Below are 27,802 nucleotides of genomic sequence, written 5' to 3'. Positions count from 1 at the left end.
CGTCGCGGCATTTTCCCTCCTCGGGTATCTTCGGCGGTACTCGGTTGCTAACGGTCGGTATGTTCAAATGTTCGGCTGCAGCTCCTCCTGAGTCTCAAGTGAAGAAAGAGCGGAGAGAAAAGAGACCCCCGGACCGGACAGAAGGAGTCTCAGAGCGGGATGACGGTGCTGCAGGAACCTGTCCAGGTATGAATACACATCTTTGGCTCGTTGTCACGCGTGGGGAGCGGAGCATGTATGAAGTTTGTGCCTGTCTCTGCGCCCGGCCTTAGCGGCGGGTGCAATCCGTGGTGAGAGCGCTGTTCCTCGGCCGCAGGCCCTACAGAGGGCCGCTGACGGCACAGAGAGAGTTTTCTGCGATTATTGGTGGTCGTTAGTACCTTCTGTCACGGCCCGTTCGGGTCACGCAGAGCTGTTAATTTACACCCGGTACAGCTGAGATATGTCACGCCAGACACCTTTTAAAGATTTGTCAGATTAAGATTCCAGATATTTCCGATCTAATTAAAGGGGAAATTGGTCAGTTTATTTGATATTTCATGATTCGTTTTGTTCCGCACATCTTTTGGGCTCAGATCCAAAAAAAGAACACTGTCTAATTTTAAAATAAATCCGGAATCCGAGCAGGTCCATCTGAAGAGGCCTGAGTCCGGCTGAGGGGAAATGACCCGCGGAGAGCGAACAGACACTCTTTAAAGTCAGTATTTCACCGGAACCAACTGTGGGTGGATCACTGACTGTGAGCAGTATTTGTCATAGAACAGGACCCGATGTTCTTAAGTATATCACGGAGTTTAAGATGTGTGCAGGTGAGAGTGCCGAGAGAAACTGTTGGATTTCATATGGAGTTCTGTGTTAGCATGACTCGGTTAGCAGCTAACGCAGTTGCTAGCACTCAACGGAGCTTCAGTGAGGAGGAACTCTGCTTTAAAGTTCATAAAACGATCAAATCCGTTCCTTGGGGGTCTGTTAATGTCAGAGTCTGATCGCAGATCAGAGAACAGATGAAGGTATCCCGCGGCCGTTAGACTCTCACAGCTAACACAGGCTAATGGCAGCTAACTGCCCGGTAACATGAACCGCCGTTAGCTGTTAGCCGTTAGCTGCCATGTCAGCCGCGGACTGATGGGTAATGTCTCCTCACAGGTGTGTTTGTGATCTCACTCGGGTAAACTGTGACTGCAGAGTTAAAGTGAAGTGACGTCAGTAACGGAACTGCTGCAGTGATCGATCAGCATATTGATCAATAACTTTCCTGAGTTTGACCCATCGATAACAGTCTGGCATAAACACGTCCTGTCTCACATGATGCTCTCAGGTGTGTGTTTGGAGTGCTGACCAATGGCAGCACACAGAGTGTTGATCTAACTACGGTATTGGCTATTGATTATGTATGGCTTGCTGTGAGCAGGTACAGGTGACACAGCCTTTATTTTAACCTGGAGTCAAAAACTGTTTACAGTCAGGTAAACCTGTACTGCTGGTAGTCGTTCAGCTTTCTAATGAACAATACCAGCGTTTGATCAATAACTTTGTGTTTACTGTTGAAATACACTGATTATAGCTGAGTGTGGGAGGAGATCTGTTTCTCACAGCAAACTGAGCCAGGAGTTCTGGCTAAATAATGCAGATTTAATGCAAAATCAATCTGAGAAGCTGCACAGATATACCAACGTGTGTGTGGAAACAGTAGGCTTACAGAAGCTCGTCTGTGTCTCCACATGTGGAGGTGATGTGAGACACATCTATGCAGCTGTGTGTCTGGTAACGAGGGTCGGTGACTGAAGTTGGATGTTTTCTGCTCTGCTTGCTGTCGTTGCATTGTTACAGTGAAGTGGGCAAATACATTTATGATGTCACTGGGTGCCGTTGTGTCGTAAGTGGTGAGAACGCTGCTGTCTCTATGGAAATGAGCGGCTTTGCTTCTTTTTCCAACTTCAAACGGCCCAAATCTCCACACTCTAACTCCTCCCACCTCCTTTTTAGCGGCGTCCTCATCTTCAGAGCCTCGTCTTGTCTTGACTTTTCATTGATGTTTTCTGACATCATTTCCTTTTTCTCACTCAGGCTCCTACTGTTAGGACAGGTGTGGTCCTTCCACGCTCTGTGGCTCAGCCTATCCTGACCTGGCTTTGGTAGGGTGGGCAGTTGGAGGGTCATGCCTATCGGAGCCCTTGAGCTCTGGATTCTGAACTCTGATCTTCCTCCTCACCTTAAGCCTCACTCCTGGACTGTAGTTGGGGCTCTAACATAAGAAATCCTACACGAATGTATTTAATCTCAACATTGTCGCATTGAGTTACGGTCGGCAGATCAGACATGCGAGCGTCTGAGACATGGCTGAACAACAGCATGATGTCTGTTGGGTCTGCGCTTCGCAGGCCCCGCTGGTTTAGAAACCTATTTCTGTGAACAAAGCAAGACAGACTCGAGCTCATGCCAGATAACATTAGACTGTAGTGTCTTTAAACTAATTTTCCTCTGATCAACAGTTTGATTACGTTCTCACATCACGAGAGTTTATTTTCCTAAGTGCCACTGAGATAGATCCACTTTAAAAGAAGTCTCATATATGGCCGTGAGGAGAAGAGAAACTTACAGCAGCGCTGTACTCGGCAGTTCACCTCAGTGTCGCTGTCATCAATCACAACTGAGCTACGTCGACTCAGGTCTGGGATCATCACTGATTTCGACAACTGATTCAAAGGTCCCGACTCAGATTCGGTTTGTGACTCAGTCACAAATGTCATGATGATGATCGTATTTCTTGGATGCGCAGACATTAAGATGGGCGGAGCAACGTAATCATGCACGGACTGATTTGAAGACCAAACATGGACAAACTAATTTTACCAAAAAATTAGGTCTGTCAGCGTTAACACGTTAATCCGGTGTTGACGTGACTAAAATTTGTAACGCTCTCAACCCATCTGAAGCGCAGAATGAACAAACTTTGGACAAACTGCCTGGAATACGTTGACAGAGACATTTCAGGGATTGTAGCTCAGTCCGGTCCTGATAGGTTAGTTGTTAATCGTCTTTGTCATAATGACGGCGCGTTAACGCTGACAGCACTAAAAGAATATAAAGTCGCTTATTTGGGATGAAAGACGTAAACCTAAGGATGTAACCAAAGCGGTGTGCTGCTTGTGCAGACGTATAGTGCAAGCTAGAGCAGGGCGATATGGCCAAAAATATTTATCACGATATATATTTGAAAATTTGCGATAACGATATAATTGATGCGAGACAAAATACAACTCCACAACATTACTAGCGCAAAAAGACAACCTTCCATTTATTTTCACTTAAACAAGAAGCTGGTTTTTATGTACATTAAAACTTTATAAAAATGTAACAGTGAAAATGCAAATTCCTTGCTTAAAGTTTAACCAAAAGGCATTTCCAGTAGAAATGTGCTGACATATCCTGAGCATAACCATGTATAATATCCGCTGAAGTTAAAAAGAGGTGCTTTGCAACATTAAGCTGCAGTGTGCAGTACGTATTTTTCGGACCATAAGGTGCACGGGATTATAAGGCACATTAAGCGAAACAAAGCAGTCAGATAAATCACACTTTATTAAACTCATTCTTCTTGCTTCCTCCACTTCTGTACCATTGAGTCATTAATGTTGAATTCTCTGGCAGCTGCTCTATTCCCATGTTGTTGCAGTATATTAATGACTAACCTTGTATTGTGGATGGATTATCTCAGTTCTCCTGACTGAAGTTTGGTCCGTTTACAGCATCCTGCCATGCGATTGCATTTGTCCCTAACTATCAGGAACCTTAACGTTAACTTTTATAAGTGGAAAAGTGTTAGTGTTCGTCCTCCAGATTCACTGTTTATGTTATGCTAACATAGCTGTGTCGCTAGCGATCAGGTAGCACATCATTATATACCAGCTAGCCCAACTTCAGTAACCCTACAAACGTCACTGCTGTTTAGTTTCCTGTCTTCATCTATGTTGGACGTGATAGCAGAGCTGTACGTTTGAATTTTTTCAGAAATCTCTCAGTCAGAACATGCAATATCATGCTTAGGTAACTAGCGAAACTAGCGAGCTAACTTCCGCTAGCTTCCTGCTAACTCCTAACTCCGTTAAATGTAATAAATTTTGTTTTCATGGATGCCTGGAAGTTAAACTTCATAGTTACACCTGGTTAAGCAGCAATGCTGATCGTATTAAAGATGAAAGAATTTAGACAGTTTTTAACTCTCAGTGATGCTGCAGTGTTCGTTTGACCTGAATTATACGGAGTTTAGGACCCAGATTACTCCCAGATTTAAGAGCATCTTAGTCCGACAAATACAACAATAACGACGACCGCTTGCATGTTCTGCAAAAAAATGTGCTTTGTCGTGTATCTGACGGACAAACAGCAAACCAGTTCCACATTACTGAAGTTGCACCATTTTTACAAACCAATTCTGGTTCATCTGTTTCACTCAACAATCAGCCATGTGCGTATGAAAACAAAGGCACTGCGCATGCGCGTTTTACTCATATTCTAGCGCGATACTTCATTTTCCTATCGTTGTCTAACATTATACCGGTATTACCGTGAACGGTATAATATGGCCCAGCCCTAGTGCAAGCAAAGCTCTCAAACGCGGCTAACTTTCAATTAGAGCTGGGCGATATAACGGTATGTATCGCGATATAACTTTTTCTCGATAGAAAAATTAAACTATCGCGATAGACCTTGCCGCTCTTGTCCTCTTAAAAAAAAAAAAGAACAGCCAATCCAAATTAAGTAGCGCAGAGCCGAACCAATCACAGCTGCAGCGTCACGTCACGTGACTTGTTACGTACAGCACAAGTGCCAAGCCACATGTGTATTTGTTTGGGAAGCATCCAGCCACCGTACCGCCCGGGTAATGGAGGAAATGAGTGTGCCAACTACAAAAATCAACCGAGCGTGACCGAAGGTTACCGAAGAGAAAACGGATGATGGTTCCAATGCCAGAGAGATTGTCGAACGGAAGAGCCATAGAAGTTCCGTAGTGTGAAGGTATTTCGGCTATTTCAAGTCTGACAAAAAAACAGAGTAGCATGCACTGTAAATTGTGCCGAAAGCAAGTCTGGTAATACAATAAACTGGTGCATGCGCGACGTCCACACGTACCCGGGCATTCTTGAAAACGCAGATTTTTCTATGCGTTTGCACCTTTCGTCCACACGTAAACGCCGTTTTTGGTCACTGAAAACGAAGATTTTTAAAAACTCCGGCCAGGGTGGATATTTTCTAAAACTCCGTTTTTGCATTTACGTGTGGACTAGAAAAACGGAGAAAACGCAGCGTCAAAGGTGTGCGCATTTTTTGACGTCACACTGTGCGCCACGTTATTGTTTCAGTGAAATGAATTTCTACAATACTGTTACTGTTAATTCTACTCTCTGCAGTGTTTAAATGCTTACATATAAATTCAAATTCAAATTTTATTTGTCACGTACACAGTCATACACAGTACGATATGTAGTGAAATGCTTGGACAACTGCTCGTGACCTAAAGAAAACAAAAAAAAGGAAAGGCTATGAATAAGATAGGAAATAAATATGAAAAATTAAAAAGGGTAAATTTAACTAGGAAGGAATAAAATATAAATTAAGGTTAAAAATGAAATAACTGTACAACACAAATTAGAATGAAGGGTAAATTTAACTGGGAAGAATAAGATAAAATATATAAATTAAAGTTGAAAATAAAATAACTGTACAACAAAATACACAATATAGAACTATATAAGAATGTATGAAGAAATCTAAATCTAAATAATATATACACAATAACAGCAGCTGTACAAGTATTAACCGGAAATGAAGAATATAGTAATAATAATAATAATAATAATGGATTGGATTTATATAGCGCTTTTCAAGGCACCCAAAGCGCTTTACAATACCACTATTCATTCACTCTCACATTCATACACTGGTGGAGGCAAGCTACAGTTGTAGCCACAGCTGCCCTGGGGCAGACTGACAGAAGCGAGGCTGCCATATCGCGCCATCGGCCCCTCTGGCCAACACCAGTAGGCAAGTAGGGTAAAGTGTCTTGCCCAAGGACACAACGACCAGGACAGAGAGCCCGGGGATCGAACCAGCGACCTTCCGGTTACAGATGCGATTTCCAACCCCCTGAGCCACGGTCGCCCCAGTGACCAGTGTTGTGCAAAAACAAAGTCCAGAAAGTCCAGTGTGTGTGTAAGAACTGTATGTGTGGGTCAGTACTGTGTGGTGGTGTGATTGAGAGACCGTATCGCCTGCGGGAAGAAGCTCCTCCTCAGTCTCTCTGTGTTGGTCTTCAGGGAGCGGAATCGCTTTCCTGACCTCAACAGAGAGAACAGTCCGTTGTTGGGATGGCTGAGGTCCTTCACGATCTTCCTGGCCTTAGTCCAGCACCGCCTGCTGTAGATTGAGTGCAGGTCAGGGAGCTCGGAGCGGATGGTGCGCTCAGCTGACCGCACAACCCTCTGTAGAGCTCGTCTGTCCTGCATGGTGCTGTTCCCGAACCAGGTTAAGATGTTTCCCGCCAGGATGCTCTCTATGGTGCACGAGTAAAAGTTCCTGAGCACCTTGGAGGGCAGTTGGAAGTCTCTCAAGCGTCTGAGGTGGTAGAGACGCTGTCGGGCCTTTTTCACCACGGTGTTGATGTGACAGGACCATGACAGGTCCTGCGTGATGTGAACTCCGAGGTATTTGAAGCTGTCCACTCTCTCCACTGGGCACTCGTTGATGACGGGGGTCTGGTAGTTCCTCTCCTGCTTTGTGCTGAAGTCCACTATCAGCTCCTTTGTCTTACTGACGTTTAGAAGGAGGTTGTTCCTCTGGCACCAGTTCTCCAGATTCCTAATCTCCTTCAGGTAGGCCGTCTCGTTGTTATCAGAGATCAGGCCCACCACGACGGTGTCGTCAGCAAACTTGATGATGGTGGTGGAGCTGGTAGTGGCCACACAGTCATATGTGTACAAAGAGTACAGCAGGGGGCTCAGAACACACCCCTGGGGGGCTCCAGTGCTGAGAGTGGTGGAGGCTGAGACATGTCCGCCCATCCTTACTGCCTGTGGTCTGCCAGTTAGGAAGTTGGAGATCCACTGACACATAGATGAGCTGAGTCCCAGATGCTCCAGCTTGGTGGTGAGTGTGGAGGGAATTATGGTGTTAAATGCAGAGCTGTAGTCTATGAAGAGCATTTTAACATAATTCCCCCTTCTAGTGTCCAAGTGAGTGAGTGATGTGTGGAGGAGATGAGAGATGGCATCGTCTGTGGAACGATTTGGACGGTAAGCGAACTGTAGTGGGTCCAGTGTGTCTGGTAGTGAAGAAATGATGAAGTCTCTGACCAGGCGTTCAAAGCACTTCATCACTACTGAGGTGAGGGCTACAGGGCGATAGTCATTGAGAGAAGCAGGGTGGGGTTTCTTCGGGACAGGAACAATGATGGACTCTTTGAAGCATGTGGGGATCACCGACTGAGATAGAGAGATGTTGAATATCTCAGTGAACACAGGAGCTAGCTGGTATGCGCAGTCTCTTAGGATACGACCTGGGATGCCGTCTGGTCCTGCTGCTTTCCTGGTGTTCACTCTCTTGAAGGCTCTCCTTACTTCATGCTCGGAGATGACGAGCACGTTTCCGGTGCTGGCAGCATCTTCCTGTCTGCAGCCGTTAGCGCCGCTAACACTAGCATTGTTGGAGACCTTAGCTGCAGCCTCGAAGCGAGCATAGAAAGTGTTCAGCTCGTCTGCCAGAGTCACGGCCGCGTTCGTCATACCGGTTGTTGGTGCTTTATAGTCCGTTATTGTCCTTAGTCCCCGCCACAGGCTCCTAGAGTCACTCTGTTGGAGTTGTGACTCTAGTTTCCTCCCGTAGCGCTGCTTCGCCTCTTTCACCGCCCTCCGCACGTTATATGACGCGGCTTTGTACGGGTCCATGTCCCCCGTCATGAGTCCCGTGTTGTAGGCAGCGGTGCGGGATCTCAGAGCGTCGCGGATGGTTTTATCCACCCACGGCTTCTGGTTGGGAAACGTTGTGATAGTCTTTGTCTCCACGGTATCATCCGCTAGTTTCCCGATGAATCCCACAACCGCTTCCGTAAACACGTTGACGTCATCGTCGGAGCTGTTCCTGAACATGCCCCAGTCTGCGTCATCGAGTGCGTCCTGTAACGCGGCCACCGATTGGTCCGTCCAGCGCGCGACCTTCCTCTGAACCGGAACTTCCTGTTTCAGCCTTTGTTTGTATTTTGGCATGAGGAAAATGGCGGCGTGATCAGATTTGCCAAACGGGGGGCGGGATTGTGCCTTGTAGCCGTCCTGTGTATACACACAGTTACTGTCCCTCCACACATACGACTCCGTTCTGCTTCTATGCCCCAGCTTTGTTTACTTTTTCCCACCGAGGCTTCTAGACTTCTGATTGGCCAACATTTCGGCACGGTTAGGAATCTAGCTCCACCTGCTGCTTTGGCATGTTCATAGCAGCGTTTTCCTTCATTTCTCCCTTTATGTGTGGACGGGATTATTTTTTAAAACGAAAACGGAAAATCTCCGTTTTCAAAAATACCCGTGTACGTGTGGACGTAGCCTCAGTCTCTGACTGGAAGCGGTAATTCGTCATTTGGCTTTTGTCAGACTAAAGTAACTGTAAAACTGTTTGAAAAGCTAAGCTATACAACAAGGAGAGATTGAGAATTTCCTTTTAGTTCTCAGTTTATTTGATATTGACAAAAGTTAGTCAGTTTTGTCTGTTCTTCTGTAAAACAAACTAAGATTTATTTTTAGAATTAATATTTTGTGTCTAAGTGGAATTGACAATTTAGTCTGTTTCTTTTGTTCTATTTTGAAACTTAAACGCTTTAGCGGCTGCCTTTTGTGTAGTTTGCAATATTTGCCTTTATTTATCTGAAAAAGTCTCATGTTCCTTAAGTACATCTACCCTGTTGAACTTATTATGGGAAATAAATATTTAAATCAAAACAAGCTGCTGATTATTTCACATTTTACTTGTGAGCAACGGCACATTTAAATCTTACAAATATAGTTATTTGGCTTATATCGTGATAGATATCGTTATCGCCTGAAATGAAAAAAACATATCGTGATATGAAAAAATCTTATATCGCCCAGCTCTACTTTCAATTCAATTCAATTTTATTTATATAGCGCCAAATCACAACAAATGTCGCCTCAAGGCGCTTCATAGATACAGAGAAAAACCCAACAATCATATGACCCCCTATCAGCAAGCACTTTGGCGACAGTGGGAAGGAAAAACTCCCTTTTAACAGGAAGAAACCTCCAGCAGAACCAGGCTCAGGGAGGGGCGGGGCCATCTGCTGCGACTGGTTGGGGTGAGAGAAGGAAGACAGGATAAAAGACAAAGACTAACTGGCATGAGCATGTGCGTGTTCACCATCCGGCTGAGAATGCTAGGCTATCAGCAGCTTCTGCAGCTCTGTCAACAAGGGTTTGGCGCTCTCTGAGGAGGGGGCTGTTTTTTCTGTTGACTGGATCTATTAGCGCCATCATTATTGGCAAACTTACTCATGGGCAAATAAATCAAAACGATGGGCAATAGGCTGATAATCGATAGATTCTTCCAATCGCCCAACCCTAGTTTACAGTCTCTTCAGGACAATAACAGTAACAGACAAATTACAATATTTTATAAAGTTTACAAAATATAAGAAATAGCTCAGTTATAAATATTACAGAGGTGAAATATACACGATCAACATTTTACTCTAACCTGGAAACTTTGTTATTTTACTGCAAAAGGCTGTTGCTGCTGCACTGTGAGCTGTGTGTTAGGTGGAGGGAGTTCAGTTATATCCACAGGCAGAAAAGATTTCCTGTGTCGTTCAGTGATGCATTATGGGTAATCTCAGTTTCTCGCTGAAGGTGCAGACTCATCATCAACAGTTTACGAACAGGGTTCATGCAGGTGCTTGAAACCCTTGAAAATTTGTGGACTTTAATGTCTTTTCAAGGTTTAAAGTTTTCGGTTGTGGTGCTTAAAACAGCTGCAAACTGTTTTTCATTCAGCACAAATAACTGTCTGAATACTTTTCTTATCACATAGAGACATAAAATGAGTTGCAAGTTTGTCCGCCTGGGGCTGCTTGCACCTCTGCATGTCAGTCTGCCCCCCCAACATGGGTGGGTGCACTAACATTACTCCAGGTTGCCGTTTTAATGAGTGTTTGAGTATGTTTACATTACGCATGCTAATTTTTAAAGTTATTATTATTTTTTTGCTAGCTATTAAACTCACTGGACAAGTGATTGAAGTGCACTGAGTGTGATGCAATACAGCAGCGCTACACAGTTAGTTATGGGGATTTATGTAACTCTGTGTCTTTGGCAACACCTCAGGGGGAAACAATGGTAATACGATCCATACGTGCACAGAGTTGACACGTTTTTGTGCTCCCGAAGTTCCTCGGCCTTCATTCAAAACGTGTTTATTGTGAGCACCTACACATGAAACAAGCTCACACTAAGGCCTTTGGGCACTATCAGGAGACATATGTTTCATACTTTAAGGCTGCCTGCTTATTTAAGGGAGATGATACATGATGGCTGTACATAATATTACAGATGATAGATTAAATGAACAGGTTTTCGATGCTCATGCATTCTTAAAGTCTCCTATGTCGAATGAACTGAGTGAGTCATGTGTCCACAGCCCCTCCCAGTCAGAGCTTTTCTCCCTGCCTGTTTACTATACATGATGTTATTAGCACAAACACTTTCAAGGTGATCATTTAGGACTTCAACAATAATACACACAGCAGTGTAGTTAAACATCTTACAGTTTTATGTTGAGTGTCACACAGTAAAGAAGCATCAGTATCTGCTGAGAAGACTTTTTCATCTGGCCTGACTGTGTGTTATTTTGTGGTGTTTGGTACAGGTCTCTTGTTTTGTTGGGTTGTTGTTTCCAACAGGAGATGAATATCTCTAACAAGTTTATTTGTTCGTATTTCCACATCTTAATTTTAAGCTAAATGTGTGTTTTGAGTTGCTTTTTAACAAAGGGCAACAAAGGTGTTTAAGCCGAGGGTGTTTTGCTTTAAATTTCACATGGTCTTACTGAGGTGATGTGACGTGAAACATCTATTTTTTATTTTTTTTTTTGGTAATGTGCTTGAAAATGAACCTTAAAAGGTGCTTGAATTTGACCCTGATACAGGCCTGTATAAAACACTCCACAGAGCTGGGGGACACGGGAGGCTGTCTTGCAGGGCCGTGCAGAGAGGTTTAAAGGGGCGGGTGCTCAAAGTTAAAAAGGGGCACATTGAACCAGGTTGAATAACAACAACACACATTCATCAAGAATCTAATATGGGAAGGGCAGGGCTGTGTTGATCTGAGACTGTAGACATTAAAAAGTCCATAGGAGAGATGGTAGCTGATTAAACAAGTGTCATGAGATAATAACAAAATGCAAAGATTGGTGACAGCGCTTGGAACCATAAGGCAACAAAAAACTGTGAGAAATAAATTAGGCTCTGCCTGTGAATCACTCTTTGCTTCTCTTCTTCCTTCCATCATTTCATATATCACTCTCCACTTGCTGTCTATCTGAGAACAAGGCACAACTTGTTATTGCAATAAACTATAATCTAATTATCCACACCTAACAACTCTTGCACTTAATCTATAATAAAATGATGACAGAAAAATGTTATAGCCCTGCCTTTAGTAGCCTCACACAGCTCCTGCTGTTTCCTCCTCATGTCCTTACCAGCCATGTCTGGACAATGTTATATCATGAGTAATAATTAAAAAAAAGATATACATAAAACAAACACATGCACGTGCACACAGTGACATTTTAGACCTTCTTCAGAATACTGTATATACTATGGGCATCACTGTGCTGATCCAGAATCCTTACATTATTATTCATTACTAGAGCTACAATAATAAAACAATGAGGAGGGGGAAGAAATAAATATGAAATAATGTATTTATGATGATTCCATTTGTTTCACTATCCACTCTGTGCAGGGCAAAGCTTATTACATGTTTAAACTGTAGAGATACAATAATTTTACTGCTGTAAAATCCAACCTTTGTCTTATTTAAAATATAAATCTAATATAATCTGCTTCTTAATGTATGTTCTTTAAAATACAGCGTGTATTTTTTAATATATTATAATTATAATAATGCATAATTATGTGGACATGCATATTAGATCGTTTTTAGTGAAATATAATCCCTCCAGAAAGGCAGGAAAAGCCCGGAAACTTACTTTAAAACTAAATATGTTCTAAATACTTTAAAACTAAATATGTTCCCTAAAACGGTGGACAGAGCTACAGACCCATGACAGCCTTACACAGGTAGCCAGCAGCTATGACCAGCACTACATGTGTAGTTAATAAAAGGACAGGTAATGTTTGTCACGCTGTTGCACACACAGCACGCTCGTTTGTTTCAGTTCGTCAGTTGCAACAAGACAGCTTACCAACGTGTACGTAATAAGCTAATACTCCTGGGTGCTACACACTACAGTGTACGCTGTACACCTACTTACTGGTTTTGTCGCATCAGTCTGTGTCTCTGAGTTAACTTGTGTTTCTCCTACAGCTCCGGACCGCTAAAAATGCGCGTGCTCTTTGTGAGCTCGTTCCCGTCTCGTAACTAGCGCGTTCTGCCGTCAAGGGCGACCATTGGTTAAATGTGATCATGTGACTGATGCAAGCCAGATCCTTTTATTTAGCAAAACTGTGATTAATAGTTAAATATTATTGTTGAGGGGCACAGACAGGACTCCGCATGCACACACACATAAAAAAATAATAATAATGTTTTTTAAAAAGTTGCCTTATCAAAAGGGCACTTTGGGCACCCATCAGGAAAGGGGCGGGTGCTCAAGCCCCTCTAGCCCCCCCCTCTGCACGTGCCTGCTATCTTGGTCGGAGACGAAACCTGTGAGGCGTCGGCTTTCAGCGCCGTATCCGTGCCGTCAGGTGAACGTGTTTCCACGTTTTAGTGGAATCGTTGACCTGGTCTTTCTTTTGTGAGCTTTAAGCTGATTCTGGAGTTTCAAAACACATTTATATTTAAAAATCGATGTCAGGATTTAATTCTTCGATAGTGCGTTATTCAAGTTAAAATCTATTTGAATCAGGAAATCTTTTTTTTTTTTTTTAAAGTCCAACCCTAGTTAACTTGTTGAAATAAAAACATACAATCAGGTAAATAAGTACCTGAGCAATGAGCGTGGACACTTGACCCGGTAACTGAGGTTTGTTATCGTGACACAAAAGACTGATAAGCATGAAAATTCATATCTCGTCCACTGTCATTTGAGGGTTTGTCGGTAACGTGGTGAAAATTGTGTGACATGAAGTCGGGCAGGGATACACTCCACAGCATCAGTGAACATAGTGAGCAAGATGCTTGTTGCGACAGCGTATTTACACTTGTTTATTTACTTTAGCTACATCTAGGCGTGGGCGGTATAAACGTATACGGTAGAAACTATATAAATTTGGCCAACGGTAGAGAGTTTCACTATATACGCGATAGCGTATGTTGATGGTGTCATCGAGCTGCGCCTGTTTTGGTCGAAAGCATGGCAGCGACTGCAAACAACATCATCTGCAAATTACTGCGCTTCCTCCACTTCCATACCATTGATTCATTAATGCCGAATTCTCTGCAGCTGCTCTGTTCTCATGTTGTTGCAGTATATTAATGACTAACCTCTTATTGTGGATGGATTATCTTAGTTGTTCTGGTCCGTTTACAGCATCCTGCCATGCGATTGCATTTGTTCCTGACCAGCAGGAACCCTCACGCTAAATTTTATCGAATGGAAAAAAGTTAGCGTTCATCCTCCAGCTTCACTCTGTTTATGTTATGCTAACCTAACTGTTTTGCTAGCGATCACGTAGCACATCATTATATACCAGCTAGCCCAACTTCAGTAAACCTACAAACGTCACTGCTGTTTAATTTTCTGTCTTACTTTATGTTGGAAGTGACAGCAGAGCTGTACGTTTGAATTTTTTTTATTAATCTCTCAGTCAGAACATGCTATATCATGCTTACGTGGAAACTAGCGAGCTAACTTCTAACTCCGTTAAATGTAATAAATTCTGTTTTCATGGATGCCTGGATGTTGAACTTAATTGTTACACCTGGTAAAGCAGCGACGCTGATCATTTTATTAAAGATGGAAGAATTTAGACAGTTTTTAACTCTCAGTGATGCCGCAGTATTTGTGTGACTTTGGGACCTGACTACGGCAGCCGTAATGCTCTGACAATCCCTCAAGCCGTGCGGGTTCGTAGCTTACCAAAGTCGGACTGAAACATTTTTGACAGATTTTAAAGCGCCGTGTACCACATAAATTCGGTTCAAAGTCAGTAAGCACAGCCAGAATTCATAGATAAGGCGCACTGTCAATTTTTGAGAAAGGATTTTAATTGTGCCTTATAGTGTGTAAAATACGTTATACAGAAGAAAAGAATATATGCAACATGTATTGTTACCGCATATGCTTCAAATTATACCGCGATATGGATTTTAAGCCATATCACCCAGCCCTAGCTACATCTACATGTTTAGCAGGTTTTTCACTGTTTCAGGATTATTACATGTCCAGAGTGGCCGACAAGTTAATGTTATGTGGTATGCTCATCTAGCATACGTGGCTAACTTCAGGAAGCTAACTTCAGCGAGCTCCGTGATCCACCGTGGCAGTGATGACGCGACTCTTCGATTCAGTGCCTCTGGTACCAATGAGCTCATAAAGAGTCAAATGAATGTCGGGCACACCTGAGGCCAGCGCATTGCTGTGGACCCCGACAGTTTATCATGTGACCTGTTGTAAGATGACTTGCCCCTCCCAGCTGCGCCTCACCTGTCTGTCTCTGTCAGGCTGCAGTGTGGCAGGCTCTGAACCACTACGCCTACCTGGACGCTGTTTTCCTCGCAGAGAGGCTCTACGCTGAAGGTAACACCTGTCTGTGTGTCCACATACACTCCTGTCAGTACCTGTTTTTCACCCGTGTGTCTCACCTGTGTGTGTCAGTGAGGTCAGAGGAGGCGCTTTATCTGTTGGCCACATGTTATTATCGCTCGGGGAAGCCCTACAAAGCCTACCGGCTGCTGAAGGCTCACAGTTGCTCCACGCCACAGGTTCGATTCCTGCTGGCAAAGTGCTGCGTGGAGCTCAGCAAGTAAGAACACATGGCCACACACACACACACACACACACACACACACACACACACACACACACACACACACACACACAGAGGTAAATGTAAAAGTAGTCAGAAATGATAAACTTCAGGAAATAGTCCATTCGGACCCCGCCTCTCTGACCCCGCCTCTTTGTCTCTCAGGCTGGCGGAAGGAGAGCAGGTTCTGATTGGTGGTGTGCTGAACAAACAGAAGAGTCAGGATGACATCATCACAGAGTTTGGAGACTCCGCCTCTTTCACGCTATCTTTACTGGGGCACATTTACTGGTAAGAACCAAACTCACCTGCGCTCCACAGGTGAGGATGCTCTGCTGACTCACCTCTCTCTCTCTCTCTCTCTCTCTCTCTCTCTCTCTCTCTCTCTCTCTCTCTCTCTCTCTCTGTGAGCAGTAAGACAGATCGTGTTGCCAAAGGTGCCGAGTGTTTTCAGAGGAGTCTAACTCTCAACCCGTTCCTCTGGTCGCCTTTCCAGAACCTCTGTCACCTAGGTAACGCACACATCCTCCTGTGGAGTCATGAGCACTGTCAGGCTCCACGTGACTTCAATTACACTTGATGCTTTGTGTTTTAGGAGAGAAACCAGACCCAGATCAGGTGTTCAGGTTGTCCTCGCTACAGAACTGCTCCATTGCCCCACCTCCACCATCTGTAAGCCCTGCCCAGAACTCCTCCCATAGATTAGACACCGCCCTCATGGAGACGCCACAGGACACGCTGGTGAGCAACACAAATGCACCTGCAGTGCAGCTGTTTGAGCTTTGACCCATGAGCAGCTGACAGCATTTTTGTTTTTTAGGAGTTGAATCGTCTGAATCTGGAATCGTCAAACGGAAAGCTGGCGTCTGATTTGTCCGTCTCCTACATCGACTCCTCCCTCATCTCTCCAGACACCGGCTCCTTATTGGGGAATACGGTTTCTATGGCGTCAGCTGGCTCACTTTTAGCTAAACAGAACAAGCCCAAGAGTGGGCGGAGTTTACTTGGAGGTCCTGCAGCCCTCAGCCCACTAACGCCAAGGTGAGTACAACACCTGCACAGGTGAGTTGGAGTCTTACCTTTGCAGCTGGAAGTGTGTTTACAAACTGTGTGTGTGTGTGTGTAGCTTTGGCATCCTGCCCTTGGAGCCCAGCCCAGGAGACCCCACATATCTACAGAACTATTCATCCACTATGGAAACACAAACTACAGCCCCCAGCAAGAAGGTAACAGCACAGACACACACAAACAGACAGGAGTGTCTGTGATTTCACCTTTGAGTTCTGGAGCTGAAAAGAGCCAATCGGGAAGATGTTTGCTCATGTAACAGACAGGAGTCGCCCCCTGCTGGTCACCAGTCAGCTATGTCGAAGCTTTGGATAATAACAGAGATGTGACAAACAAGAAGCACATTACTGTCATACTTCACACGTAACCTTCATAACATCATCAAATGGCTCGCACTTAACACTGCATTTCAAAATAAGGCACTTCCTGTCAACACCTTTGACCTTAATCCTAACTCAGTGGTTCTGAAATAAATGACAACAATGACATGTTTCAGTTTTTCTGCTTGACCCCAGTAATGTTCACAACAAGGCTAGTACAGGTTAAACACTTCCTGTTCACCTCACAGGAAGTTACATCATTCCCTTTGAGAAACACAAACAGTCCCTAGCCGTAGGATGATATCCACCCCTCTTCCTCTGCTCACCTGTACCTGTCTCTCCGTCTCAGGCTGTTTCCAGGATCAGTCAGTCCAAGTCTGTCTTCAGTCAGAGCGGTAACAGCAGAGACGTTCTCCCCATCCCCTTCAACCAATCGCAGACCTCTGCACCTCACAGCAGGTAACTATGGCAGCCAATCACAGGACCTGCTGCACAGCAGGGATCAGTTCTGACTGCCCGATGATCCAAACGTGTCGGCCCTTCAGCTGCTTTGATCTTCTTTAGGTGATCTTCAGGAGGAAGATGAGAAGCTGAAAATTGTATATGATGACTCGTAATTTCACTTTACCACCTCTGATGGACTTGCAGGTACCAGTGTGTCCACCTCTGATCACCTGTCTGTGTCTCAGTGGCTCTCCTCAGGTCCTCAGTCCCAGCATGTCGGGTCCGCCAAATGTTCAGCCCAGAAGAAGCTCCAGATTGTTTACAAGCGCCAGCTCTACTGCCAAGGTACTCACTGTAGTACTCACTGTAGTAGTAAGTTAAATCTAACCACTACATGCTGTAGTAGCACCTGTTTGGTGCCTCCAGCCTTCCTCCTGACTGTCCTTCTCCTCTCTGCAGGAGAACAGTAAGAAGCTGAAGATGAAGTTCCCGACAAAGATCCCGAACAGGAAGACGAAGTGTAAATCGGCGAAGACGTCCAACAGCACCAACCTGAACGAGAGCCTGGACATCCTGAGACTGGATCCCAGCCTGAGTCTACCTGAGACAAAGATCCCACAGTACCAGAGGGCCGCCGCAGGTACGCCTCCAGGCTCCGCCTCCTCCAGGGCTGCTGTAATCAATGCAGTAAGTACAGTTTATGTGACGCACCTGTTATGTTTTCAGACAGCATAATGGCGTTGCTACGGGAACTGGGACGGGGCTACCTGGCGCTGTGCTCGTACAATTGTAGAGAAGCCATAAACATTCTGACCTCGCTGCCCCCCCAGCACTACAACACCGGCTGGGTCCTCACGCACATCGGCAAGGGCTACTTCGAGCTGGCCGAGTACACACAGGTAACGCACACACTCTTTTTTTTCTTTTTCTTTTTTTTTTTCCTTTAGGTGGCGTGATCGTGAGGTTCTGACCAATGGTCCCTCCAAGCTGTGCGTGTGCGCAATTGCGCACTGCTGGCACGGTCTCTGCACACAGAAAATCTGCGTTGCGCACAAAAAAAACCAATCGAACCTGAATTGAAATTAAAATGAAAACGTTAACAATTCTGTTTTACAGTGTTAGTCAGTGACTGGCTGCTCCCGTATGGGATCAGAACGATGCCACCTTATCCCATAGTCCAGCCAATGATGCGATTCACATTCGTATATACGCAGCTAATCAACGCGGTTGACAGGCTCTGACAGCGTCCTTATGTGCCGACACCGGTTTTTTAGCGAGCAAAACTGATGTGGAGTGAAGCCACGTTAATGACAACGTGTACAACCATTGGAGATGTGAGCAGGACAGACGGAACAACTGACAGACAAAGTGTGGACTTTATACCAGTTTTTAAATTGTGTTGATCGGCCACGTAAAACCAGAGTTATGATAAAATATCTGCAATGTTTGTTTTTCTTCCTGAATACTGTCGTTGTTTATATTTACTGCGGGAAGAAACGGTAAAAACGGCGTTTTATTAGGAAAACGCTCGAAAACCTGTGAGCAAAAACGACACCAAAAACCCCGCCCTTTCCTATTGGTGGAAAAATGTACCATGTGGACCAATCAAAAAAATGATATGGCAACATGACATTTAGTTGTTTAGGGAGGGGGAAGTTTTAGGAGTGACGGCGGTGTTTTGAGATGTGAGAGATTTGCGACGTTTAACGCAAATCTTGTGTAGTTGGTGTGTAGTTAGTGTGTAGTGTAGTTTTGTTGTGTGTCAGAACAATGAGGCGACTGCTGAGTGTTACAGGTGTTACAGCAGTGATACATCTGCTGCTGTCAGGCCTGCAGGTATCAGGCTGTTGTTCTCCTTCATCTCATAGTGGACAGAAATTATTTTTGGGGTGGCACAAATAATTTGTGTGGCATCAGATTTGATGCAGAACAGCTGATTGTTCTGTAAATAGTTTGAAATGTTTGTTGAAAAAACGCCTTGGCTGCATTTTCAGGTAAACAGCTGCAAAAAACTTTGTTTTTGTATAACTCAGTTACTTTTTTGAAGAAGTAACTACATAATTATTTGCCCAACATTGGTCATTATTTACTGTATTTTGCAGACAGAGTTACAGACTCTCTCCCAGACCACAGATTCATAATACAAGTCAGAGCTTTATATAAAAAAAAAAAAAAAAAAAAAGGATAGTTGTGTTTTCAAAATTGGAGTTATTTTTTACTTCAATAGTGTTAACATGCTACAGGTCATGAACAAGATTTTTTTTTTTTTTAATTTTCATTGTAAGTGGGCTAAAGCAGTTAATTAAAAGTCGTCTAATATAAATGTAAATGCTGTAATTTGATTATTTTAATAAACCATGTAACACGTCTGCTGTTGCTCACTGTGGTCCAAGTGTCCGCTCAGGGAGTTTGTATGTTCAGACACATGAAACATCAGAGGGAACATTGGTTGCGACTCACCTATACACAGTGCTGTGCAAAAGTAACTTCCCTGACCTGATGACTGTCAGTGACCGATTGTTTGAGTTCAGATTCTTTGGAGAGCCAATCAGAGGTGGAGTTGCTGGTGTGTTTCAGATCACCGTCCTGCTGCCCAAGTGCTCTTGAGCTTCAGGGTGTGAACTGATGACTGGACATTCTGGCAGAGAGTGGTCCAGGTGCTGCAGCAGCCCCAGACCGTCACACCACCACGTCTGACTGTATAAATGTCTCCGTCAATTTTTCAGACCACCTCACTTTGTCTTTAGATGGTGGTGTGACGTGCTGACGTGGTCTCGTTGTGATTTAACAGCAGGGGCGGTTACCTTTGCACACAGGGCAGGTGTGTTCAGATTGGTTGTACTAGCACCGCTGGCACTGGACTCAGTTTTATCTGAAACGTATCTGTGTCACAGACATGGGGAGGGAAAAAATAAGGAAGGGGGCGGTGTCTTTGTGGTCATCTCATGGCACACCTGCAGACTGCCTCCAGTCCAGGTGAAGCCTCATTTAGATACTGCTGGTGCTTGTCCGTTGTCATGACAATGTGTGTTTGTAGGCGGAGCGTATGTTCAGCGAGGTGCGCAGGATCGAGTCGTACAGAGTGGAGGGGATGGAGATTTACTCGACCACGCTGTGGCACCTGCAGAAAGATGTCGCCCTGTCGGCGCTGTCCAAAGACCTGACCGACATGGACAAGAACTGTCCCGAGGTAAGGAGCTCACCTGTCCAGGTCAGAAACTCACTGATTGTGTGACACTGAGACACATGTGCTGTGTGTGTGTGTGTGTGTGTGTGTGTGTGTGTGTCTACAGGCCTGGTGTGTAGCAGGAAACTGTTTCAGCCTGCAGAGAGAGCACGACATCGCCATCAAGTTCTTCCAGAGAGCCATCCAGGTATGCCACGGTTACCAAGCACTGATTCTGGGAAGAAGGTCTCTGGTCAGCTGGGGCCACCTCACCTGTACAGAAATGGTTTTGTGTTCTGGGTCAGCTGATGCCCCTCCCTCTCTGTACCCGTCTCAGGTGGACCCGGGCTTCGCGTATGCGTACACTCTGCTGGGTCACGAGTTTGTTCTGACAGAGGAGCTGGACCGAGCGCTCGCCTGCTTCAGGAACGCCATAAGAGTCAACAACAGACACTACAATGCCTGGTACACTGATACCGCCTCCACATTGACCACGCCCACTGACAGTACATGTATAAAGGTTCCACCACGGGGCCCTGCTCTCCCTGACAGGTGTAGCCTCTTTAGAAACAAGCAGATGCTGAGACAGCAAGTGTAGTGGTACAGACAAGGTACGCAGAGAGACATGTGGGAAGAAACCAGTGAGAATGTGAGCAGCTTTACTGCTGAGAGCAGAACCTACACCGCCATCGTTTTCCAGAGTGGAGCACAAAAGGTCTCAAACTTAAACCTCGTGTTAGAAGTTATGAAAACACAGAGTAAAAGAGTAAAGTTACAGTTCAGTGTTGACTGTTACATAAAATCAACTGTATACAAAGTGTTTGTGTGCGCACAGGTCCACAGGCCTGAACATGATGAACTTTGACCTGCTGCTCACCACAAACACACGCAGATATTTTTCTTTTTCTTACGACTACAGTTAAACGACAGTCTTACTCAGTGAGGTAACACAACGTGTTTTTATTGTCACAGCAGCTTTTTCTTCATCATTTAAAAAAAACGCAGATATTTCTTGAACATCATAGTGGGCTGTCTGTGGGCCGCACTCCTGCTCCACACTCATAGACACTGACACCAATTTTTTTTTTTTTTTTTTTTCTTAAAAACCCGTAATGATCGTTTTTAATCTTCTTCATTGTGTGTGTGTGTGTGTGTGCACGCGCAGGTATGGTCTGGGAATGATTTACTACAAACAGGAGAAGTTTAACTTGGCTGAGATCCACTTTAAGAAAGCCCTGAGCATCAACCCTCAGAGCTCCGTGCTGCTCTGCCACATTGGAGTGGTAAGTCTTCACACGCCCACTGGAGGCGCACCTGAGCACGTGCAGAATGAACCGTTACAGTTCCAATTTTTTAGATGTTTACAAGATTTCTGTGTGAAAGGGATGTCACGACACCATGAGCCGCTTTACAGCATCCTCCATTTTGGTTTGGGGCGTGAAGCGAGCAGTCATCTCGTGAGAGCCTTACTTCCACCTGCTGCTTCTCCGCATAGGAGACAAACAAATAGACATCAACCGGTTTCTGACCAGTGAGACTAATGAAGTGCAATGACTGCAACAGATGAGCTGTTAGCTCGTAGCACTGACCCTCTGCTGTGTGTGTGTGTGTGTGTGTGTGTGCGTGTGTGTGTGCGCACGCAGGTGCAGCATGCTCTGAAGAAGTCTGATGCAGCCTTAGAAACATTGAACCGAGCGATCGGTATCGACCCCAAAAACCCACTCTGCAAGTTCCACAGAGCCTCCATCCTGTTCGCCAACGACAAGTACAAGGTAATCAATACTTGTCAGAACTGACTGTGATGAATGTAATCGGCTGGTGTGAAAACACACTGAGGGTCTGAAAGCTGACCGGAAGGAAACTGTGTGACATCACAAAGTGCTCTGTGGATTAAAACCCAGAGCCAGTGACTCCCTGATCAATACTCTTGATTTCGCCTGTTCTGTAATCAGATTACATAAAGCATGACCTTTGACCTTTGTCTGTGTGAAGCCATGTTATTCATACAGAAACATAAAAACATTTCAAATGTTAAAACTGAGAAAATAAATCCTTTTAATAAATTGATGAGCTCGTGAATGAGAATCAGCACGGTCCTCAGCCAGGAAAGGGTGCAGCGCCCACTCAGGGACAGCTCCTGCTCCAGGTGGGGGAGTTTAAGTATCTCAGGCTCTTGGGGTTTGATAGAAGGGAGCGGGAGAACCACAGATGGATTAGTACTGCAGTGACGCGGACGCTATACCGGTCTGTCGTGGTGAACAGAGAGCTGAGTGTATCTACGTCCTTACCCTCACCTATGGTCACGAGCTGTAGGTCATGATGGAAAGAACGAGATCGTGGATACAAGCGGTGGAAATGAGCTTCCTCTGAAGGGTGGCTGGACTCTCGTTTAGAGATGGGATGAGAAGTTCAGCCATCCGGGAGGGGCTCAGAGTAGAACCGCTGCTCCTCCACATCAAAAGGAGCCAGCTGAGGTGGTTCGGGCATCTGACAAGGATGCTCTGGACAGGTAGGACAGCTCCGTGTTTCCTCTCTAACATCAGTCTGTGATGTTCTGATGGAGGATTCCAGCTGTTCAGCAGTCCTGGCTCTGCTTCGTCCTGTTGTTGCTTACATGATGCTCCAGATGTTGTCAGGTGGCCAGAGGTCTGGACTGCAGGCGGGCCGGTTCAGCGACCGTGCGGCTGAGACAGATGCAGTCTGCGGTTTAGCGTCCACGTTCGCAGGCAGCGTCCACGTTCGCAGGCAGCGTCCACGTTCGCAGGCAGCGTCCACGTTCGCAGGCGTCTGACCTCAGATTAGTTTTAAAGGAGCTTTGATGTTTCTCCATCGTGGTCACATGTGGCTTCTTCTATGCATGATGCGTGGACTGCACGCTGAGTTCTCATTGGTTGACGGCATCAGAAAGGGAGCGACAGCAGCATTCACTGCAATGTAAACGAGCAGGGAAAAAAGGAGCATGAAAACCTCAGACAACAGCAGGAGGCCACACGCCACTTAGACAGCGCCCCCTGCTGTTAGACGCTTGTACTGTTGTGTTGTCTGCCTCTCTGATGTGTGTGTGTGTGTGTGTGTGCACGTGTGTGCGTGCGTGCAGGCGGCTCTGCAGGAATTGGAGGAGCTGAAGCAGATTGTTCCTAAAGAGTCGCTGGTTTACTTCCTCATTGGAAAGGTAAGTGTGACCTTTGACCTCTTTTTGTCATCAGAAACGCTGTCATCACTAAAAGCTGTTCAGGTGTGCAGAGAAATTAAGCAGCTAGTCAGAGCAATCCTTGGAGCAACTGTAAGCCCGTAATTTCCTGAGTGATGAATAAATGTTCTGATGACTGTGACACCTGTGCCTCAGGTGTATAAGAAGCTGGGGCAGACTCACCTGGCTCTGATGAACTTCAGCTGGGCGATGGACCTGGACCCTAAAGGAGCCAACAACCAGATCAAGGAAGCCATCGACAAGAGATACCTGCCTGAGGACGAAGGTACGCACTGTTGCCACTGTTTGGTGATGTCATATGCAGAGAGGAAGTAGTCCACACTCATGTTTAGTTGATGGCGTTTTACTGTCTGTGGTCCTGGGTTTGATTCTTCTGTAGAATCACTGTGTTCAGCACCACTTCACAGAACAAACATGTTTTCACAGCAGAAAAGTGTAAACATGTTTAACATCATTTCCAGAATTACAAACGTAAATTTAAAATGTGTGTAGAAATGTTGCAAACAACAAACTTGATGTAAAAACGCAGCAAGGGCCTCGGCCACGCGTGTATTTAAACCCGTTACAGAAGCTGTCACAATAGGACGCCACACAACTGATTTGTGCCAAAAAGTCGTTCCTGTCCATTACAGGGCGGCAGGGCAGGTCACAGCCCTGACACCTGCAGGTGTATCCCTCCTCCTGTTGTCCACCTGGGCCCATGTCCGAGTATTGTCCTTAGAAAATCTCGTTTTTCCCCGTAACTCTGGTTTTACTCGGCCAATCAACACCAAGTCAGGTTTACAGTTTGAATTTTCAACACAAGTGGAAACGGAGACTTGGCGAGGCTGCGTTGCCATGTGACGCGGACACGCCGGTGTGTCCGTCAAGGGTTAAAGATTCTGTATCTCTGTTAAAATAAAATATTTCAGGGCTTTCTGACAAATACTGAATTTTGGAGTGTGTGGATCAAACGCGAAAGAAAACACTTATACCTGGAAGCATCGAAGACGTCATTTCCACCCCACAGAAATGAAAAACTGCTGCTGCGGCCCGGCGAGTGCCTAGCAACACGATTGTTTACACACATTTTGACATGAAGCATTTGACAATGAACTGTAACACAAGCCACACCAAGCTAGCTGTGATTGATAAATAAGTATAAGAGATGAGTAACTACTGCCCGGCTCAAGATGGGATGTTGAGCAGAGCGTGTGAGTGAGCCGGGAACTGATGAGCAACGAGGGAAGCGTGGCTGAACGCAGCCAAGTGAGAGCAGAGCAGCAGGAGCGGTCTCAGGCCTGAGAACGTGATGCAGTCAGAAGCCTTCTGCTTCTGCAGTCACTAGTTTGAAATGTGCTGATGTCTTTCTAACCGTTCATTATTTTAGCACACACACATTATCCAGATTCATTTTGATCTTTCACGTTCTTCTGGAAACGTTGCTTATTGAATTCTGTTGTCAGCTTATTCCGAGTTTATTTGTAAAAAAAAAAAAAAAAAGGTCTAACCTGTCTCCCTCCAGCAGCCGAGGTGGATGACAGTCAGGACAGCAGCATCATGACGGACGCCGACGACACGCAGCTCCACACGGCCGAGAGTGATGACGTTCTTTAACCACGCCCTTTGGCTCCGCCCCAACCCTGGCTTGAGCCAGTCCCTCCCCTGTTTTGATTGGCCAGAGGCGTACTGTTCCTAGGCAATGACAGACCTTCACTTTAGCTCCGCCTCTCTCCCCATCCTCCTGTTGGCTGAAACGGACTGCTGGTGCCCTGAAGCCCCGCCCCCTGACACTTCCTTCCTGTCATGTCATCACAGCTGGGGTTTTTTTTGTTTTGTTTTTAATATTTTTCTTTTGTTTTGTTTTTCATCCTGATGGTAATAATCAATAAACATTTAAACCCCGCCCACTGCTGTCTGCTTCCTCTGTAGCCAGTCAGAGCCCAGAGTCCTTTTATAGGAAGCAAGTTCAGCTAAAACTGAGTTTGCTAATATTACCATGGTAACAGGTAATGACTCAGATCGGTGAACTCTTCTTCACGTTTGTAACCAAAAACATTTCTCTTCACACTATAGGTTTATCGATGTGAAACTGTGGCTGACCTCTGACCTTTAACTGCTCTGTGAGTGAAGCTGGCATTAGATGACAGTAGAAACATTAGCGTAGCATTTGCCATGAGGCTGTTCAGCTGTCTTGAACCAATGTTGAGTCTGTTGCCGTCAATGACCTGATCAGATTGTTAGATTTAAGGTCAAAGGTCAGGATTCAGCTTCATCTGATCTTGAAGGTGACCACAGACTGATTTGAATCAAACTTTATCCATTCTGCGATCACAACAGTATCCTGGTATCTGAGCTCCACTGATGATGGCGGTCTGTCACTCAGGGTGAACCTACGACTCTGGTTGCTGAACTGAGACCAGCAGAGTTTGTTTTTAAACTCGGTTTTAGTGAATCTGCGTCCTGGATTAGGGCTCAGGTGAGTCACCACAGGTAACATGAACAGGTGTTAGATGGGAACATGATATCACGTTTCATGCTTTGCCTGAGGACATGCGTGCAGCAGAGGGAGATTTTAATTTCAGGCCAAAATGAAGCTAATCACGAGTGTGTGTGTTTAAATAGACATTAACGCATTTACATGAAAATACAGCTAGATCGTTTCCAGCATTTAAGGACCGTGGACCTATGTGCGTTTTTTGTTATTGTTTTGCTACTGTCTTCATGGATTTAACTATATTATCTATCTGGTAATGCTACTTCTGCAGGCGTGTCCGTTTCAAGTTTTGGAGAACCAAAGTGTGAACTGCACACAGTGGACTGGCAAGGCTATTACATGTTTTGCCGTGACACTGGTTTGTACAGGTGATGATTCTTGTGGTTTTGAGCTGATGTGGACTAATTGCAGCCAGTTTAATATTGAAAGACATCCCATAACATCCATCCATTCGCTTCTGCTTATCCTTTTCAGGGTTGCGAGGGTGCTGGAGCCTATTCCAGCTGTGATAGGGGGCGAGGCAATAAAAGGCTGCATGTAGCTGCTAACTGCGGCTCCAAGCTAAAATTTTAAACTGATTTTGCCGCGATTGTGCATGTCCCATAATATCCCATAATAGTCAACCTAAAAACCTCATTCTGGCCTACCATGAACTGTTTACATCATCTGTCCATCCAGACAAAGGGCATGGGGGGGTGGAGCCTATCCCAGCTGTCCTGTCTGTCACAGGTCTAACAGACAAGCAGGTGTTTGGACTGTGAGAGGAACCCAGAGAACATGCTCGAGCTGGGATACAAACTAGGAACCTCACAACAGTGCTAACCATTGCGCCTGATGTAGTATTCAGAATGGCGTTTTTCTGGTTTGGTTTCATCACTGGGTCTTGCTTAGGGGAGATCGGCAGACGGATTAGTGATCTGGATGCTGTACCTGTCCTTCATGGTGTAGAGTGAGTGGATACAATGCGCTTCCTCTGAAAGGGGGCTGGTCTCCCTTAGAGATCAGGTGAGGAGCTTAGCCTGCTCGAAAGGAGCCAGTTGAGGTGGTTTGGGCATTTGACAAGGATGCCTCCTGGGTGAGGTTTTCCAGGCATGTCCCACTGGGAGAAGTCCCCGGGGCAGACCCAGGACACGCCGGAGAGACGATATCTTTCTAACCCTGGGAACGACAAGGTGACTGGGGAGAGGGAGGTCTGGACTTCTCTGTTTAGGCGACCCGTCCCCGGATAAGTGGAAGAAGCACATAAATCTGATAAAACTGCTTCCTGTTTATGTTGTTGACAGCGGTTATGAGGCTGGCGTCATGACGTTTCTCTGCAGTGATGAAAAACTCGTCAGATTCAAGAGAAACTTTATTGGTACAAAGCACTTGAACAGCCAACAGGCAGAGACACAAATGTTTTGGCACCTGGTATCAAACGGCATTCTGGGTATTTTTTTTTTAATGATGGTGGTGGTGAGGGGTTGGTACAGCACGTCAGCAAAAACACAGAAGAGATGTGATTGGTAGAAAGATGACATCAGAGAGATAGAGGATCGATGATTGGACACATTTTATGAACAACGCTAATAACACACTTCCTGTTTCCAGAGTCACATGACTTAATGTTTCACTTTTTCCCACCGTTCTCACACTTACTGTTTCCTCCAGGAAGTGCTCAAGACAGATGTTAAAATAATGGCGAGTTCATGCTTCAGATGCTTTTTCATCGACTCAGTGCTCGAAACAAAACTTCTGCACAGCGCAGGCGGACTAAGGATGATCTGATATCCTCGTGTCGGTGTTGTTCCCACATCATCATAATAAATGTTGTTCCAGGTTCAACATTGCAAGTGACCAATCACATTGTTGTGACGTCATACTTTTGCAAGCCAAGCGATTTATTAATTTATGAAATTAC

At 45.2% G+C, this 27,802-nt stretch overlaps 1 protein-coding gene across 2 annotated transcripts; it reads left to right on the top strand.

Annotated features, from left to right (window-relative positions):
- On the top strand, nucleotides 1-27,388 carry cdc27 (cell division cycle 27). 2 transcript variants are annotated; one of them, XM_040045339.1, is made up of 20 exons: nucleotides 1-186; nucleotides 14,913-14,988; nucleotides 15,067-15,214; nucleotides 15,383-15,508; nucleotides 15,632-15,729; nucleotides 15,813-15,958; nucleotides 16,038-16,258; nucleotides 16,344-16,443; nucleotides 16,955-17,064; nucleotides 17,295-17,394; nucleotides 17,509-17,689; nucleotides 17,776-17,948; nucleotides 20,087-20,239; nucleotides 20,343-20,423; nucleotides 20,553-20,680; nucleotides 21,381-21,498; nucleotides 21,859-21,987; nucleotides 23,313-23,387; nucleotides 23,562-23,691; nucleotides 24,934-25,045. In XM_040045339.1, the coding sequence occupies exons 1-20, from the start codon at nucleotides 160-162 to the stop codon at nucleotides 25,020-25,022; spliced, it is 2,409 nt and encodes an 802-aa protein (XP_039901273.1). In that variant the 5' UTR covers nucleotides 1-159; the 3' UTR covers nucleotides 25,023-25,045. The 2 variants fall into 2 exon arrangements, with proteins under 2 accessions (XP_039901273.1, XP_039901272.1); XM_040045338.1 differs by having other exon boundaries at nucleotides 4-186; nucleotides 24,931-27,388.
- Nucleotides 27,389-27,802: the final 414 nt, after the last annotated feature.

Source organism: Simochromis diagramma, unplaced genomic scaffold, assembly GCF_900408965.1.
Source record: "Simochromis diagramma unplaced genomic scaffold, fSimDia1.1 OVJJ01000055.1, whole genome shotgun sequence".
Classification (NCBI taxonomy): domain Eukaryota; kingdom Metazoa; phylum Chordata; class Actinopteri; order Cichliformes; family Cichlidae; genus Simochromis; species Simochromis diagramma.
This window is presented reverse-complemented; position numbering and strand designations above follow the sequence as displayed.

What these genes read in the sequence shown, in the direction of transcription:
- cdc27 (XM_040045338.1), top strand. Translation starts at nt 160, where the DNA reads ATGACGGTGCTGCAGGAACCTGTCCAG. An exon ending in ACCTCTGCACCTCACAGCAG is followed by an intron (nt 17,065 to 17,294) that starts GTAACTATGGCA and finishes TCTGTGTCTCAG; the next exon opens with TGGCTCTCCTCAGGTCCTCA. An exon ending in AGCTGGCCGAGTACACACAG is followed by an intron (nt 17,949 to 20,086) that starts GTAACGCACACA and finishes GTGTGTTTGTAG; the next exon opens with GCGGAGCGTATGTTCAGCGA.